The following is a 16,236-nucleotide window of genomic DNA, read 5'->3' as shown; positions in this document are numbered from 1 at the left end:
TCTTCCATCGGGCATGTCGCTCTGATTGCAAGTCTTTGTCAACATGAATCATCTTAATGGGATGACGCCGTTTCTTATTTCCTTCTTCACTGCATTGTTTTCAGACTCTACTTTGCAAGTTATGAAGGAACATCAGGAGTTCTGTGACTTTCATATACCACTGGGTGTACAGTACGGGAGAAATCGCAGGTTTGGTTACAGACCACTGCAATAAAGCCAATATCACAATAAAGCTAGTACATGAATGTTTTTGTTTCCCAGTGCATATAAAAGTTACATTTACACTATATTATAGTCTATTAAGTGTGCGAAAATATGTCTAAAAATCATGTGCAGACCTTAATTAAAAGATACCTTATTGCTAAAACAATGCCCAATTACAATAGGAACATCAAAGATCGCTGATCACAGATCACCATAACAGATATAATAATAATGAAAAAGTTTGAAATATTGCGAGAATTACCAAAATACGACACAGAGACGCAAAGTGAACAAACTCTGTCAGAAAAATGGCACCAATGGACTTGCTTGACCCAAGGGTGTCACCAACCTTCCATTTGTAAAAAAAAAAAAAAAAAAAAAAAAAATGCAATGTCTGTGAAGTGCAGTAAAGCAAAGCACAATATAAAACAAGGTCTGCCTGTGTCTTTCAGGGGTGACCTTGCATTCTTGGAATAGTGATAGTATCCGAAGAGTTTTGAAATAGCTGTCCATTTATACTCACTATTTCCTGTACAGGCCTTGTGCTTTCTTGTCTTGATACTTTTGTTCATATTATTTCTGCTTCATTCCTTTCTGCAATACCAAGCTCAAGTACTTCTCTCAATAAGCCTTCTGGTGTCATCGATATCTACCTCCTCTGAAATGACAGCTTTAGTGACCCCACTCGTAACTGGAATATAATTGCATGTCCTTTGTCAGCCCACACCATTATTCTGCAGTGTTTTTTTGTTTTGTTTTTTTTGCGGTATGCGGGCCTCTCACCGCTGCGGCCTCTCCCGTTGCGGAGCACAGGCTCCGGACGCGCAGGCTCAGCGGCCGTGGCTCACGGGCCCAGCCGCTCCGCGGCATGTGGGATCCTCCCGGACCGGGGCGCGAACCCGGTTCCCCTGCATCGGCAGGCGGACGCGCAACCACTGCGCCACCAGGGAAGCCCCTGCAGTGTTTTTTAAGTATGTATAATGCAACTGGATTTCCACACTGCTGGATGAGAGCTCTGTGTTGTAACTCTGTACCCTCCCCAGTGCTGAGCACAGGGCCTTGTCCGTAGAGGACACCTAAGTTTTTGTTCATTCTCCCATCTATTTGGCATTCATAAGGCACGTGTCGAGTGTTTCCTTTGTACCACACACTGGTGCTTGGTACTGAGAAGCTAAAGCTGAAGAAGATGTGGTATCATCTTTGCCATCAAGTGGTACATGGTCTAGTGAGGGAGACAGGCAAAGTAATAAATAGTTAAAGCATGTTATGAATAGACGGATACTCTGGGACATTTTTATAGACCAGGGACATTTTTATAGATAGGGATATTTTTGTAAATGCTTGAACCGTGTCTTAATAGAAAAATAGAATTTCTCTTGAAGTGAAAGTTAAAAGAGCATTTTTGAATTGCTTGATATTTTGACTTTATAAATCGCTGCTGTTATCCCAAGTATTATCACATCCTGATACAAATTTTAAAGTATATTGTGTATTAACTTTATGTAAAACAAAAACATGTCTTGGCACTTAGGGGGAATTCCGATAAACAGGGTATCGTATTTCAGAAGAGTTGCTTTTAAACGATATGAAACCTAACTTTGATCCCGTCAGAGGTCTCACTTCCTGCTCCCAGGTACTTTCATTGCTGCTTTACGAACCCTGGAAGCTGGGAGTTTCTGTTAGTGCCAAAGGCCGCTTGAAGGCCTCTTACGGTTAGAAAGCTTGAAACTCATCCCGTGTGGGACATTGGGATTATGCTGGGCAGGAGGCACTGTGTTCTGTCCAGGGAGAAGCATGAGAGCAAAATTAAGCCCTCCCCGTCACCCAAAAAACACAAACTGATCAACCAAGCAGAAGTCCTTAAATTTTTTTTTTCAAGAGTTTAACCTTAAATGACTTAAAAAAAAAAATAACATTATAAAGACAGCTAAGTCAGGATGAAAATATTGATATGTGCTTTATTCAAGTGGCATTCGTTACTGCAGATAATTCAAGTGAAAGTGCAAGTATCTCTTCTTTCCTATTTTAATTGTTTGAACACAGTATCGAGGTTATGTCTACTATCAGTTCAAGCCTCTTTGATATAAAATTTATGCCTAAAAGTTGGGGTTGTTCCTTCACTTCTCTATTTCCTAAATTCCTGAAATAATAAATTTGTTTACATTTCTGTAAGGAAGCTCAGGTTTTAAATTTTTCTTGTGATATGAATAAATAATGCACAGTAGAAGGTGACAGATCTGGGTTCATTTCCTAGCTAGTAAGCACCGGGCAGTTCTCTGTAGAGAACGACAGGGTCCTGTAGACCCACGTGAGACAACGTGAAAATCATACAGTACCATTTGAAACACATTTGTTTCCCTTTATATAAACTACCTGCACACACTGGTGGTTCCCTGTCTTTGATTAGGCAGCAAGAAGGGATTTGTAAGAAGTAGCCTTTCTTCCTAGGTTTCCAAAAAAAAAAAAACCAAAAAACCATGTTGTTTAATAAAGGAACCAAATCTTACCAATCTTAACATACTTTCTTTGTCTCTTAATTTCAGGTTGTCCACAGTAGAAATTGAAAACCGAGCCCAGTCCCTTCGTCTCTTCGAGACGTTGAAGGCCTGTCCCGAAGCCTTTCACAAGCACATGGTCAAGTACATTTACCCCACGATTGATGGCGTCGATCATGAAAGACTGCTGTATTATTTCACTCTGCTGGAAGGCTGTGGCTGTGCAGATTTGGGGAAATACACCATTAAACCAGAAACCCACATTCGGCTGCTAAAGAAATTTAAGGTAGTTGCATCAGGTAAGTTAATCATTTTCCTGCTTGAACTCATTCTTTAAATTTAATCTAGGGCAATTTTCTGTATACAGTCCTGTTCCTGCATTGTGGCTGGCATAACTGTGAAACCACAGTATTTTTATGCTAATAGACTTTATTCTGTCTCCAACTCCTTTACTTACTGTTGAGGGAATTAAATACTGGAGAAACTTAAGTCACACAATGACTTACACAGACCTGGTACTAAAATCCGAAGTTTCTGACTAGTACGCCAAAGGTTTTTTCCCTGCTTCCACTGGTTATATTTTATCTACATAAATGACAAGGCTGAGACACTTCCCAATAGGCAATTTGGCAGAATTTCACTTAAGTGGACCTACATGTTTAAAGTATGTATGGAACCCTTAAAATAAGAGCCTTTGAATCTTTGATAAATTGTGGAAATATTTAGAGGGGTGTCTGTGTGTCTTTAGCTCATAACTAAGAAATTAACCGTGTTAATACCTCTCAAATCTGTATGATACTTTACAATTTACAAGGCACTTGCAAAGCTGCATTCATCTGCTATTCATAACAACTGTGAGTATTTACTTCAGTTTATCAGTGGTTTACTGAGTAGCTGAATTAGACCCTGGACTAGACACAGAGGAAAGGGAGTAAGATGCAATCCCTGCCTTCAGGTAGTTGATGAGATACTAGACGAATAACAAATGAATATAGTGCAGTTTGGTGAGAGCACTGATAGAAGACATAGGTGCCATGGGGGGATTAAAGAAGCGAAGAGATACTGCCATCTCCAGGGTACAAATGAGGACACTGGGGCTCACAGCAGTTGAGTGACCTGTTCAGGGTCGCACAGTTGGTTAAGTTGCAGGCAGGGATTGGAAATCAGATCTTCCGATGGATCTCAGTGGCAAACGAAGCTGTGCTGTGACTAAATCTTTTCATTCAGCCACGCAGAGGGGCTCCTGAAAGCTCCTGTATGGTTATCTTGGAATGAACTACTCTCATTTTTTCCCCTTTTTCCGATAGGTCTTAATTACAAAAAGCTGACAGATGAAAACATGAATCCTCTTGAGGCATTGGAGCCAGTCCTTTCAAGTCAAAATATCTTATCCATTTCCAAACTTGTTCCCAAAATCCCTGAAAAGGATGGGCGCATGCTTTCCCCCAGCTCTCTGTACACCATCTGGTTACAGAAGTTGTTCTGGACTGGAGACCCTCACCTCATTAAACAAGTCCCGGCATCCTCCCCCGAGTGGCTGTGCGCCTATGACGTCTGCATGAAGTACTTTGATCGTCTCCTCCCAGGTGACCTCATCGCTGTGGTGGATTCAGTGACCTTTTCTCCAAAAGCTGTGACCAAGGTAACCAAAAAGATAAGAGTTTAAAGTAGATTGGCAGCTTTCGAAGAAATGAAAATTGCTCTTACATTCTGTCGATTTTGTTTTCATTTGCTTTCTTGAAATAGGGAATACTTAACATGTTTGGCAGTTTTGTTTTTTGTTAAGCATGAGGTATTTTAATTGGTCGATCATTTTCTCTATCACAGTTGTGCAGGTAATATAAATCAGGCTTAACTGTACTAATTTGCACGTACATGTTGTTCATGTTATAGTTCTCATAATATGTCATTTTATAGTAAATATTCCATCCTGTTCTTTCCAATCGACAAGTGGAAAGAACCTCCAGTGCCAAGCCCATGTTACTTGCACTCAGAGCCAGGCTAACAACTTAGAGACGATTAAGTCCAGGTCTTAAAAAAGTTTCACGTGAATGCTGCGTAGTACATGACTTGGTGGTAGAATTACCCATGTGAGTCTGTGTGGCAATTTCCAATGTCCGCTCCATGCCCAGGTCTGAGCCCTTTAATTGGACTCTAGTTTCTCCTCTCGATCCTTCAACATTGTAGAGTTTCACACAAAATATACAATGTGGGTTCTTCTCCTCCCCTTCTTGCCCTCTCACCCAGACACCACTATCCAACAAATGTGAATTTCTCATTGCTTGGACACGGGGCATCGTCTCTCCTGGAAAACCTCCCAGCCGCTGGTCTCAACTGCTGAACTGCATAGCGTTTGGAGCTTCCTTTCATTGTCTCTTCCCTGCCTTTGCTGCTGCCTCCTCTTTCCCCCAGGTTGGCAAGTCTGCCCAGGACCCTAGCCCATGAATTTTTATTATAGCTATTATTATCATGAAAATTGAGTGTAGAGGCTAAGAATCCAAGTCATTCATTTGGAGGTTGGCCCAGGTAGATAGATGTTCAAACATCTGTGGGGAATGCTACTTTTAACTAACCGGCTAGATTAATAGTTGTGGGTAACCAATGACTTCATTCATTATTGTAATTCAATGAATTTAGTTAATAACTTGGTTTTAAATTTTACAACCACTGCTATAAAGAGGAGGTAATCATTTTTGTTGTTTTTAAGGAAAAAAGTAAGGATGATTGTAAAGGGATATAGCGTGATATATTTGAAAAGAGCGCGGGTTCAGAGTCATATGGCTTTGAAGTTTGAACCTGCCACTTAACCAGCTACGTGGTTTAGCCTCAGGAATCTCTGTTAACTTCTGCCTTCTTCAGGCAGAGGCAGTGACTGAGGAATCTTGAAATAGATGATAGTATTATCCTACTTTTAATAGGTGAGGAAACGGAGGTTCAACAAAGTTAATTTGGTAATAGAGGAGCCACAATTTGAACTCAAGGAGGCTTATTCCAGGGTCTTTGCTCTTAACCACTGAATGGTACTATTTCTAAGAAGTCATAGAAACAAACAGCTAGAGTCAAGGGACCTGGAGCCTTTGCAGGGACTGTGGCAGACCAGTGGGGCCAGAGAGCCCCAAGCATTTTCAGTCCAAGCGGAGCACCCTGTCTCGGGATGTTTCCAGAGCAGGGCTGAGTCTAAATGAGGAAAGCCCAGCAGGAACCTCACAATGTCTGGGGAAAGACAAGAGTCCAGCAGATATTGGGTGAATCTCCAAGGATGAGAAGAGGTTTGAGTCCAAGTAAGTACTAGCAGTGCCAGAAGTACGTACTGGAGGGAAGGGGCTGCAGCCAGCGGGGAGGTGAAATCCAAGGAAATGGCTCCAGAGCTGGGACCTATGAACTCACTGAAGGAGCTTGACAAACAGCCTGACTGGCCGGGAAGATGGAGGGGCCCAGGGTGAGGGAGCTTTTACATATTTTATGTGAGGGCAGAGACAAAGCCCGGCATGGCCAGCCAGGCCCACGTGCGAATTGTGAGCACGGATATGGGGTGGACGGACAGCCTAGACTTTCCGACAGCAATTATTTACTCCTGATTAAACCAACTTAGGAGTTGCATGTAGAGTCTACTCAGTTTTAGTTGGTATTTATGATGTTTTACGTCAGGTGATTTTAAGTTACAGCACATTCTCATCACCTTAGTTTCTTAATTGTATATCTTTAAGATGCCCTCCAGCCACGAGAATATGTATGACACAGTTGTTTGTGGACATATGTGCATGTTTTCCTGAGGAAAAGACGCACAGCTGACCCAGTAGGGATTGAGTCAGTTAATTGTGGCATTGCTTTCTCTTAGCTCAGATGGTGTAATTCTCAGCAAGATACTCTTTTACTGTAAACTATGTTAAGAGGTAGTTTTCTACTAAGTCAAATAAGGTATAGAAAAGTGAGGGAGATAAGTTAATTTGATATCTTTAGTCTCGCTTTATATTTGTTCTCATTTTATTAATTGGCAAGCTTTAAATTTTCCATTCAGAGAGGGAAAGTATAAAGTTTAGATACAATGCATGTTTGAAATCACACAGTGCTGTCCTAGAGAGAGAGTATAAAGTTCATATTGAAATACAACCCTCACATGTCAGAGGACACATTTGGAAAAGGAAATGCGGCTGGATGTGGCCAAGTTTGCAAAACACCAGATGTTGCCACAGCTTGTACATGGTGTTAAAAATGTAAAATAGGTGTATACTACTCACATATAGTGTGCATTTTTAAACGTTTACCCACATTTAATTCAGAGCCAAACTTTTGGAAAGAGCTGGTGAACATCCAGAGTGCCTAACGAGAACAGTAAGCAATCTATTCAGAGAGGAATATCCCCAAAGCCTGAGTTTAGTACCCATTCCATAATGAAGTAAGCCAGAGGAGGCTCTTCGCCTTCATGGTAATAGTCGTTTGCACTAGCAGAATTTGTAGAAATCCTGGGGAGAACATTCACAAAGCATCATTATGTCATGTAGGCCAAGAGTGAATTTGCACGCCATTCGAGGTGATGAATATGCAGAAGGGAAGAGAATACAAATGTTTAAAGTGAGTTGGCTCCAGTTCTGAATTGTCGCGTTTCAGCCGAGTCAGGTCAGAGTTGCTCTCCTGTTGCTTTTCCGATTCCGTAATTAGAAACATTTTTGTAGAAGGGTCGGAGAACAAGTTAGTGAGTTAGAAATCAGGAACAAGGTCGACAGAGCTGAAATGCGGGTCAGAACACTCTTTGCCTGGCTCAGACATGATGTGGTTAGATAAGGGGGTGCTTGCATGTAACCCCAGCCTCCGTGTTTTACACTCAACACTCGCTCTCAATTGCTGGTATAGCTACATCCAAAAATAAGGACGTGGGAAGTCCTCATACTACTTAGGAAATGCTACTAAGAAGGTGACCCGAATCCTTCTTTAAAAACCCCAGGTAATCACAGAAGTAGAAGAGGTCTTCTAGTATCCTAGAAGCCTGATGCTTCTCAACCTGGAATTGGGTAGGCCTTCACCACCCTCTCCCCACCCCACGTGCACCCTGTGTTTCAGCTCCTACCGTTTGTTTTTGATGGGAATGTATCTCCTTTGAGTTAGAGCAGAAAAATTCTTGAGAACCTCTTCTCTAGTCTGACCTCTGACCTTCAAGCGTCATTTCTATTGATAATTAAGGCACTACCTCTGCTTCTTTATTTATTTATACACACACACATATGTATAAGGAGTCTTTCTTTTTCTTCTTATATTTCCCACTTTTTGGTTCTGCCTTCTGAAGCTGTGGAAACAGCATAAGGGCATCTCTTTTTCACATGACTGTTCAAGTTCTTGAACTAGGCTGCTATATCCTCCCTTATTCTGTTATCTAGACTACTTGCTAGAGGAATAAATTTATCTAGACTACTTGCTGGAAGAATAAATTTATCTTAAAAACCATGATATGATCTAAAACTAAAATTTATTTCATAAGTTTAAAGTCTCAATCAAAAGGCTCCATTGTAGCTGTAACTTCAGCGTCTTTCCGGTGCTAATACTGTCTTTTCACTAAGGATGGGAGTGCATCTTTCACCATCGTGAGCAACTGGTGTCTGAAATCTATATAAAAATGCTGAGATAAGGCATATTTCCTAATTGCATGGCATAATATATGAGTTTCTGATGCATAAATCAAATGCACATCATGTAGATTCACTAAGCATTTAGGCATTCCTGTGTGCCATATTACAACATTAGTTGCCATTGGAGACATCAAGATGTAAAAGACATGCCTGTAAGAAACCTAAAATGAAGGGTTTCTTTTCTTTACAGTAAAATTATTATAATTGAGAGTTAACACTGCCGGTGAAATGAGAAGTTCCTTGAGGGCAAGGGTGTTGCCTTGTATCTCAAATGCTCCAGTACCTAGCATAGTATAAAGTAGGTACTCCTCAATGTGGTTGTTCAAATAATTATTATCATAGATTGGCTATTCTTAAATCTTTTGATCTTTGGATGCCTTAATATTCTTAAAAATTGTTGAGGACCCTAAAAAGCTTTTGTTTATGTAATATCTGTTGATATTTGGCATATTAGAAATTAAAACCAAGACATTTAAAAAAATATTTGTTTAATTCATTTATAGGTTAATTCACATAAAGATCCATTTATAGGTTGACATGAATAGCATCTCTTGATGGAAAATGGAAATATAGCATTTCAAAAAGAAAAAAAATATTGAAAGTGACATCATTTTACAGTCACATGTCTGGCTTAATAGAACATAGCTGGGTTCTCGCGTTTGTTTCTGTATTCAATTTTTGTCGTTTTGGCTGAAGAGAATGAAGAGCTTTCAGCCTTACACAGATGCAAGGTAGAAAAGGGAGGAGTGCTTTAATAGCCTATGGTGTAATTTGGGGTGTTCTTTGATGCTACTGTAAAACTCAACAAATGATAGATTCTTAAAGACTAGGTGTAGTGTGGAATCAGAAACCCTATGCTTCATCTTTCTGTGCTCTATTATATTAAAACTGTTGTTCTGGATTGCACTTTGATTGGATCTTCTACCCATGTATGACTTGGAATAGAATGCATTCGGAGTTTGGAAAATTGGCTCGCCGAGTTACACAGATCATCCAAATGTTGATACAGTGCATTATACGTTATCAACAAAGTCACGTGGGTTATTCTGAGCGCCCATCTTATCCAGTGAGTTTTTAAGTATTGGGAACTTGTCAGGCTCACAGTGGTAGGTACAAGTTTTCCAAAACTCTAATTTTTGCTTGAAAGCTTCAGTTGTATCATTGGCAACAAATACCGTGAGTTATTTTCCTGGAAGTGACACGCTCACTTTGTTCACATTGGAGAAAATGTTTGCCACATATTCGAGTCTGAATAGCTATAGTTTGTCTACCTGTTGTTCTTTCAAGCACAAATGGTAATGCGTGCCAAAGCAGCTGCTTCAGCTAGTCATGACTCAGACAGTCACACAAATGCTTTTTCCTTACTACGCTTCAGTACACAGTGAGATGTTTCATATGTATCTCTCAGTTCTTCACTTAGATAGGCGCTCAGTGGTTGAGATTTAATAAAATCAATCATTTCTACTCCTTCATCAAGAGCATTCTCAAGTGAAACGCCAGTGGAGAGCGCAGTGGCACTTAGTACGTTTTGGTGCCGCTCCCTGATTGTGCAAAAGTCCCCACAGTTTTATCCACCATTGCTTTTTCACCATCATAGAAGTGTCAACATAGTGAAAAAAGGTAAATAATGTTTTCGTGGTAAAAGTCACAAAGGTGAACAGTTTTGACTTTGCAGACCTCTTGAAAGAGTCATGGACTCTTGTGGTTTGTGGACCACGCTTTGAGAACCACTGTCACAGGATATTGTTTCCAAAACGACAGCCAACCTAGACGCCCACATGAAAGAGCATTTCAACTTCCTAAATGTTTGTAATTTAAATAATAATGAAGGTATGTCTGGTAAGTGCATAAAGGATTGTCTGAAAATTTCAGTTTCTCAAAATAGTTTAATTTCTAATCAGCTTTCCGGATGTGGACGTGTCAGAAAGAATTTGAAAATGTAAATGGAATGTGTACATGGTAGTATCATTATATCATCCTTTGAATTTATGAACTTGCAATGTATTTTTGCCTTCTACAGATTTCCTTTTATAATTTTTTAGCTAAGATATTTATTTTTTAATATTACTCAAGCTAAGCAGGGAGTTCTCTGGGAGAGACGTATAAGAAAAGAGAAGGGGCTCAGAGTAAGGGTGCAGCTACTCAGGGGCGCTCCTTCAACCTGGTGTCCTCAGCTTTATTCCCAGGCCCGGATCTCAGCTCAAAGAGGAGGTGATTTTTTTTCTGGGGCCTGGATGCAATAGAGTATGAGGATGATGCTTAATCATGGTTCCAGCCCGCCTTCACTCATAGCCCCTTTTAGAATTCAGAAGGATGAAAATAGATATCACCAATAAATAAATATTGTTGGAAGAGCTGGAATTGGGGAGCATGGCCTGGATCTGCAGCCCAATGGTCGGTCTTTCACAAAAGTTCACACTTGTTTGAAATTTGACTAGTTAGAGCTGCTATAGAAAGTAATTCTAGAGGGAAGCCAAGGATGAGGGCACACTGAGGACAGGCAGGGCTGACGGGCGTAACCGCGTTACACATGGCTTTGAAGCCTGCTCTCCTCCTGTGGGGAGGAATAAGGAGGGGAGAGATGCCAGAAGTGCTCTTCCTATGGTTTCTGCCTGTTGGTTGGAGTGAAAGTTTTCTCCTCGTCATGGAAAGATGAGGAGAGGGGCAATGGGCGTTTTGTTTCCTTAACTAATTCAGCTTAATAATGAAACCTCTCGCCAGTGAGGGGAGAAAGGAGTCCAGGGTCTGTCGGGACCTGGTCCTGAGGTCCCCTCTTCCTGGGGCCACACCTCTTGTACCTGTGAGTCTCGTGGCATGTCCTCCTGGGATCAGCAGTGGCAGCAGCACAGCGTGTGCTTCTGAAAACTCTAAGATAGGTCAGAAGAGCACACTCTTCTGACTCCCCGTGGACTAGGCTAAAAATCTACTCTCTATTCTCTTTCCTATCTCACATTTTGCCCAACTGGAATGATGGTTAAAACTCCTCAGAAGTTAAGCAACAAGCTTAAATGAGAGTAGAAATATGCCAAGTGTTACAGGTCAGCAACTTTAACGTGGCCCAAATTTAAATTCTCATGATTAAATTCCCAGGAAGAAACTGACATCCTTAAAGTCACATCCTCTTGCCCTTTCAGTTAAAGTTCAATTACATCAAAATCCAAAATTCATAAGTTCAACAAAAGTAAAGTTCCAAGATGATATTCCTGGTTTCGGCTCTGTCTTAGCCAGAGAGGTCTGAGTTAGGTGTCTGGGTAATATCAGGTTCCTTCAGCAGCATATACCTTCTTACACTTGAGGAGTATAGCTTCTTCAGCAAATCTGAAGTTCAGTTAACCCCACCCCAAGTTTTCCATGCATCTCATTTTTTAAAACTCTAAAGGAAAAAGAGAAAAAAAAAAACAGATTCCGCGTCGGCTCCGTTGCTGTGTAATTCAGGAATCTCGGGTGAATCACCAGCCCTGAAACAGCCAAGTGAAACGAGGTTCCTGAATCCTGTTCTTGGTTCAATCCAAATACACATTCCTAGAATGCTGGAGAACATGGAAGTGGCTCGGTGGTGTGGGGGCAGAGGAGAGCCGGCAGAGAAGAGCTTACCGACTTTAGCTTTGCCGGCGTATCAGGTCAAACCAGTTGTCTAGAGCTTGCTTGGGTAGGTCTGCCGTGAAGGGGTTAAATGCGGTGTGTGTTCTCCATATGGAGGAAGGGAAAATGCCCATCCAGACCGTCTCCTCTCCGAGACTGACTTGTTTTACATGTCTCTGCGTGCAGTCCCTCTGCCTTCCTAGTGTCCATTTCCCCATCTAAGCTCTGTGTTCCTCCAGTTGGCCGCTGTCGCTGTCTTATTGCTGTGGAATCCCACTTGCCTCAGAATCCTGTTCCCTGGGGAGCTTTGCCGCTCATGCTCATGTTTGTTTCTGCTGAAAACCAGCTGCAGTGGACCCCTCAGCTGAAATCAGTGTAGGTGTTTCTGAACCCTGTGCCCCTGAGGACCTGGACGGGGCTGTTACGCTTGCTGTGTGCTTGCATCTGACTCTATGCTTGTGCTCCTTCCATGGGCAGAGAAATATTTCTGTCCTATCCTTGGGGTTTGGTGGGGAAAGAGCAGTAAATAGCATCCTGTCTTCCCAAGTTGCAATCAGTTAAGAGATAGAGGGATCAGCTAGATGGAAACTAAAGTCACTTTATTGTTGGGAGGGTTGGAGCGCCGACCATGGCTTGATTTTTCCATGGTCAGCCTTCCTCATACTTGCTCCCTGCCCAGATCTTCAGACAGCCCTGCCAAGCACAGGATAGATCTGGAGAGCATGCGTGCTTTCTCAGGGAGGGCCGCCTCCCAACTTGCTTCCCACTCATGGGACCCAGAGAGGTGGCCTCTGGATTAGTGCTGTCTAATAGAACTGTGGTGTGAACCACTTGTGGAATTTGAAATTTTCTAGTTGTCACATTAAGAAAAGAAACGCGAAATAGGTGAAATTGTCCTAAGTATTACCATTTCAACATGTCATCAGTATAAACATATGAATGAGATATTTTAACATTCTCGTTTTTGCATACTCTTTGCCATCTGTTGTGTACTCACAGTACCTGTCAGCATAGACTAGCCACACTTCAGATGCTCAATAGCCATATAAATGTATTGGACAGATAATGCTTCTCTGGAACCAAAGTCCGCGGTTTACCCTTTTGTCTCACAAACGTTTACCACTGAAAGGACAAGAGCAGAAGAAAAGTGTATTCTCCTCACAGGCAGATCTCAAAAAGAAAGGGAAGGGACTAGCCACCCATAATCAGTTTCTTCCCCTATGTCACCAGCTGTCACTCCTCCTCCCCCGGGGAGTGACAGGTGAAGAGAGGGACAGGACTGACCTTCTCGGGACCCTTCGGGGGACTTCCTGCTTTATGGGCCTCGGTAGGAGCTGCAGAGGAGGAGAACATGGTTCCTGCCACACATACTAAATGAATGTCAGGCTAAAACTAAATGATATCTGTCATCTACGGAACTCACGGTACGTGCTACGTAATAATAGTAGTAATAGCTCCCATTTATCGTTCACTGATTATGTACCGGGCACTGGTTCTCCACTTGACCTTATCTCCAGTAATCATCACAGTGGCCCTGCAATGTAGGTATTACATCTCAGTTTGAAATGAGCAAGCTGAAGGTTAGAGGTTAAGTCATTTGTTTAAGGTCAGAAAGAAGTTAGTAGCTGAGTCAGAATTCCAATCCTAGTCTTTTCTGTTTAGTGTTAGAGGTCTTCAGCAAATGATAATCCTTCTTCCTTAGACAGGCGCCCACTATTTTCTGAGGCAACTTGTTCATTGATTGGATACGTTTATGTTATTCTCTTATATGGGGTCCACGTCTGCCCTTTTGATCTGTCCTCCTTTCTGTAACAACAAGAAATAGAACCCCTTCCTTCCTTGCTCTTTGGGAAATGGAATAAAAATACCATATATCCTCCAAGACTTTCATCCCTCATTTCTTCTTTATTCCTCAAATAACCTGGATTTCATGTGTTTCAATTAAAATCACCTTCACCTTGATACAATTTATGTGTTCCTCCTTAAAAAATTTTTTTTTAAAAAAAGGGGAAAAAATCACCTCCATGTATTAGTTTTCTAGTGCAGTTGTAACTAATTATCACACACGTAGAGACTTAATACAGATTTATTGTCTTAAACTTCTGTAGGTGAAAAGTCAGACACGTGTCTCAGTGGGCTAAAATCCAGGTGCAGGGAGGCCTGTATGGCTTTCTGGAGGCTCCAGGGGAGAATCCAACGGTGAGAGGCTGTCTTCCTTCTTTGGCTCATGGCCCCTTTCCTCCATCTTCAAAGCCAACAACGTGGCATCTCTCTGATTCTCTGTCTTCACATATTTCTCTCTGACCAAAGCCAGGAAGGGTCCTCACTTTGAAGGATTCATATGATGAGAGGGGAGCCTATGTGGATAATCCGGGATACTCTCCCCATCGCAGGGACTGTACCAGTAATCACATCAACAAAGTCCCTCTGCCATGTACGGTGGCGTCTTCACAGATCTCAAGGATTAGGATGTACACATATTTGGGGACCATAATTCTGCCCACCTATACCTTTATATATAATAAGGGTTTAGACACTTTCTAAGACTTTATAATAAGGTTTTATAAAAAGACTGAAGTTTAAACCGAAGTGGAAAAATGATAAAAAGTATTGAAAAACATTTAACTCAAAGCTGATGTACTGCCATAATACATACATACTCTTTTTTTAATATGTAAGTAAATGGATTTTAGTTTATTCAAGATAAGACATATTTACTTTAAAGACAAATAAACTACATGCACCTCTATTTCTAATTACTGGTGAATGTATATCTCCACAGTGATCTTTATGTATAATTATCAGAGTATACATTACAGCAATGCATGAAGATCTTTTGATCTTCTTCATAAGTTTTTAAATTGAAAGGATGTATATCAAATGCACGTTTGTCTCGGAGGACACTGTTTTTGAAGCTCCTATTCCTGAGTGGAAAGTGGCATGCCCATATATTTTTTAAAGACTGGTTTTTTTAGAGCAGTTTTAGGTTCACAACAAAATTGAGAGGAAGGTACGGAAGTTTCCCAGTTGTCCCTCCCCTACACATGCATCATCTCCCCCATTATCAACGTTCCTCACTAAAAGGTACCTTTTTTTAAAAAAAAAAAAACAATTGATAAACCTACATTAACACATGATTATCACCCAAAGCCTGCAGTTTACCTTAGGGTTCACTCTCAGTGTTGCACATTCTATAGGTGTGGACGGATGTACAATGGCATGTTTTATCTATCCATCATTATAATATCAGTATTTTCATTGCCCTAAAAATCCTCTGTGCTCTGCCTATTCATGCCCCACCCCTAACCCCTGGCAACCACTGATCCTTTTACTGTGTCCATATGTTTGCCTCTTTTAGAGTGTCGCATAGTCTATTTATTTATATAGGCTATAGCTCATATATCATAAACTACATAGCCTTTTCAGATTGGCTTCTTTCACGTAGTAATATGCATTTGCAGTTCTCCATGTCTTTTCATAGCTTGATAGTTCATTTCTTCTTAGTGCTGAATAATATTCCATTGTGTAGATATACCAGTTTATTTATCCATTCACTTACTGTTGTAGGACATCTTGGCACTTCTGAGTTTTGGTAATTATGAATAAAGCTGCTGTAAAAATTAATGTGCAGGTTTTTATGTGGATGTAAGTTTTCACCTCCTTTGGATGAATAATAAGGAGTTCAATTATATGGTAAGAGTATGTTTAATTTTTGTAAGAAACGACCAAACTGTCTTCCAAAGTGGTTTTACCATTTTACATTCCCACCAACAATGAATGAGAGTTCTTGTTGCTCCACGTCCTTGTCAGCATTTAGTGGTGTCAGGGTTCTGGATTTTGGCCATTCTTACAGGTGTGTAGTGGTATCTCACTGTTGTTTTAATTTGCATTTCCCTGAGGATATATGATATAGAGCATCTTATTATATGCTTATTTGCCATCTGTATATATTCTTTTTTTAAAAAATTGTTTTATTTTATTTATTTATTTTTGGCTGTGTTGGGTTTTTGTTGCTGCGCGTGGGCTTTCTGTAGTTGTGGTGAGCGGGGGCTACTCTTCATCGCGGTGCGCGGGCTTCTCATTGCGGTGGCTTCTCTTGTTGCGGACCACAGGCTCTAGGCAGGCGGGCTTCAGTAGTTGTGGTGCACAGGCTTAGCTTCTCCGTGGCACGTGGGATCTTCCCGGACCAGGGTTCGAACCCTTGTCCCCTGCATTGGCACGCGGATTCTCAACCACTGCGCCACCAGGGAAGCCCTGCCATCTGTATATATTCTTTTTTTTTTAACATCTTTATTGGAGTATAATTGCTTTACAACAAAGTGAATCAGTTATAC

General features: G+C 41.1%; 1 protein-coding gene across 1 annotated transcript in view; it reads left to right on the top strand.

Moving 5' to 3' along the window:
* The window catches only part of NBAS (NBAS subunit of NRZ tethering complex), a 357,350-nt gene that overhangs the window by 254,797 nt on the left and 86,317 nt on the right, over positions 1–16,236 (top strand). Inside the window, exons 43-44 of the mRNA XM_024119119.3 lie at positions 2,748–2,998; positions 4,007–4,341. Coding sequence (XP_023974887.1) covers positions 2,748–2,998; positions 4,007–4,341 — 586 coding nt within the window. The remainder of the gene's footprint in view (positions 1–2,747; positions 2,999–4,006; positions 4,342–16,236) is intronic.

The sequence above is a fragment of the Physeter macrocephalus genome, chromosome 12, assembly GCF_002837175.3.
Source record: "Physeter macrocephalus isolate SW-GA chromosome 12, ASM283717v5, whole genome shotgun sequence".
Taxonomy (NCBI): Eukaryota; Metazoa; Chordata; class Mammalia; order Artiodactyla; family Physeteridae; genus Physeter; species Physeter macrocephalus.
This window is presented reverse-complemented; position numbering and strand designations above follow the sequence as displayed.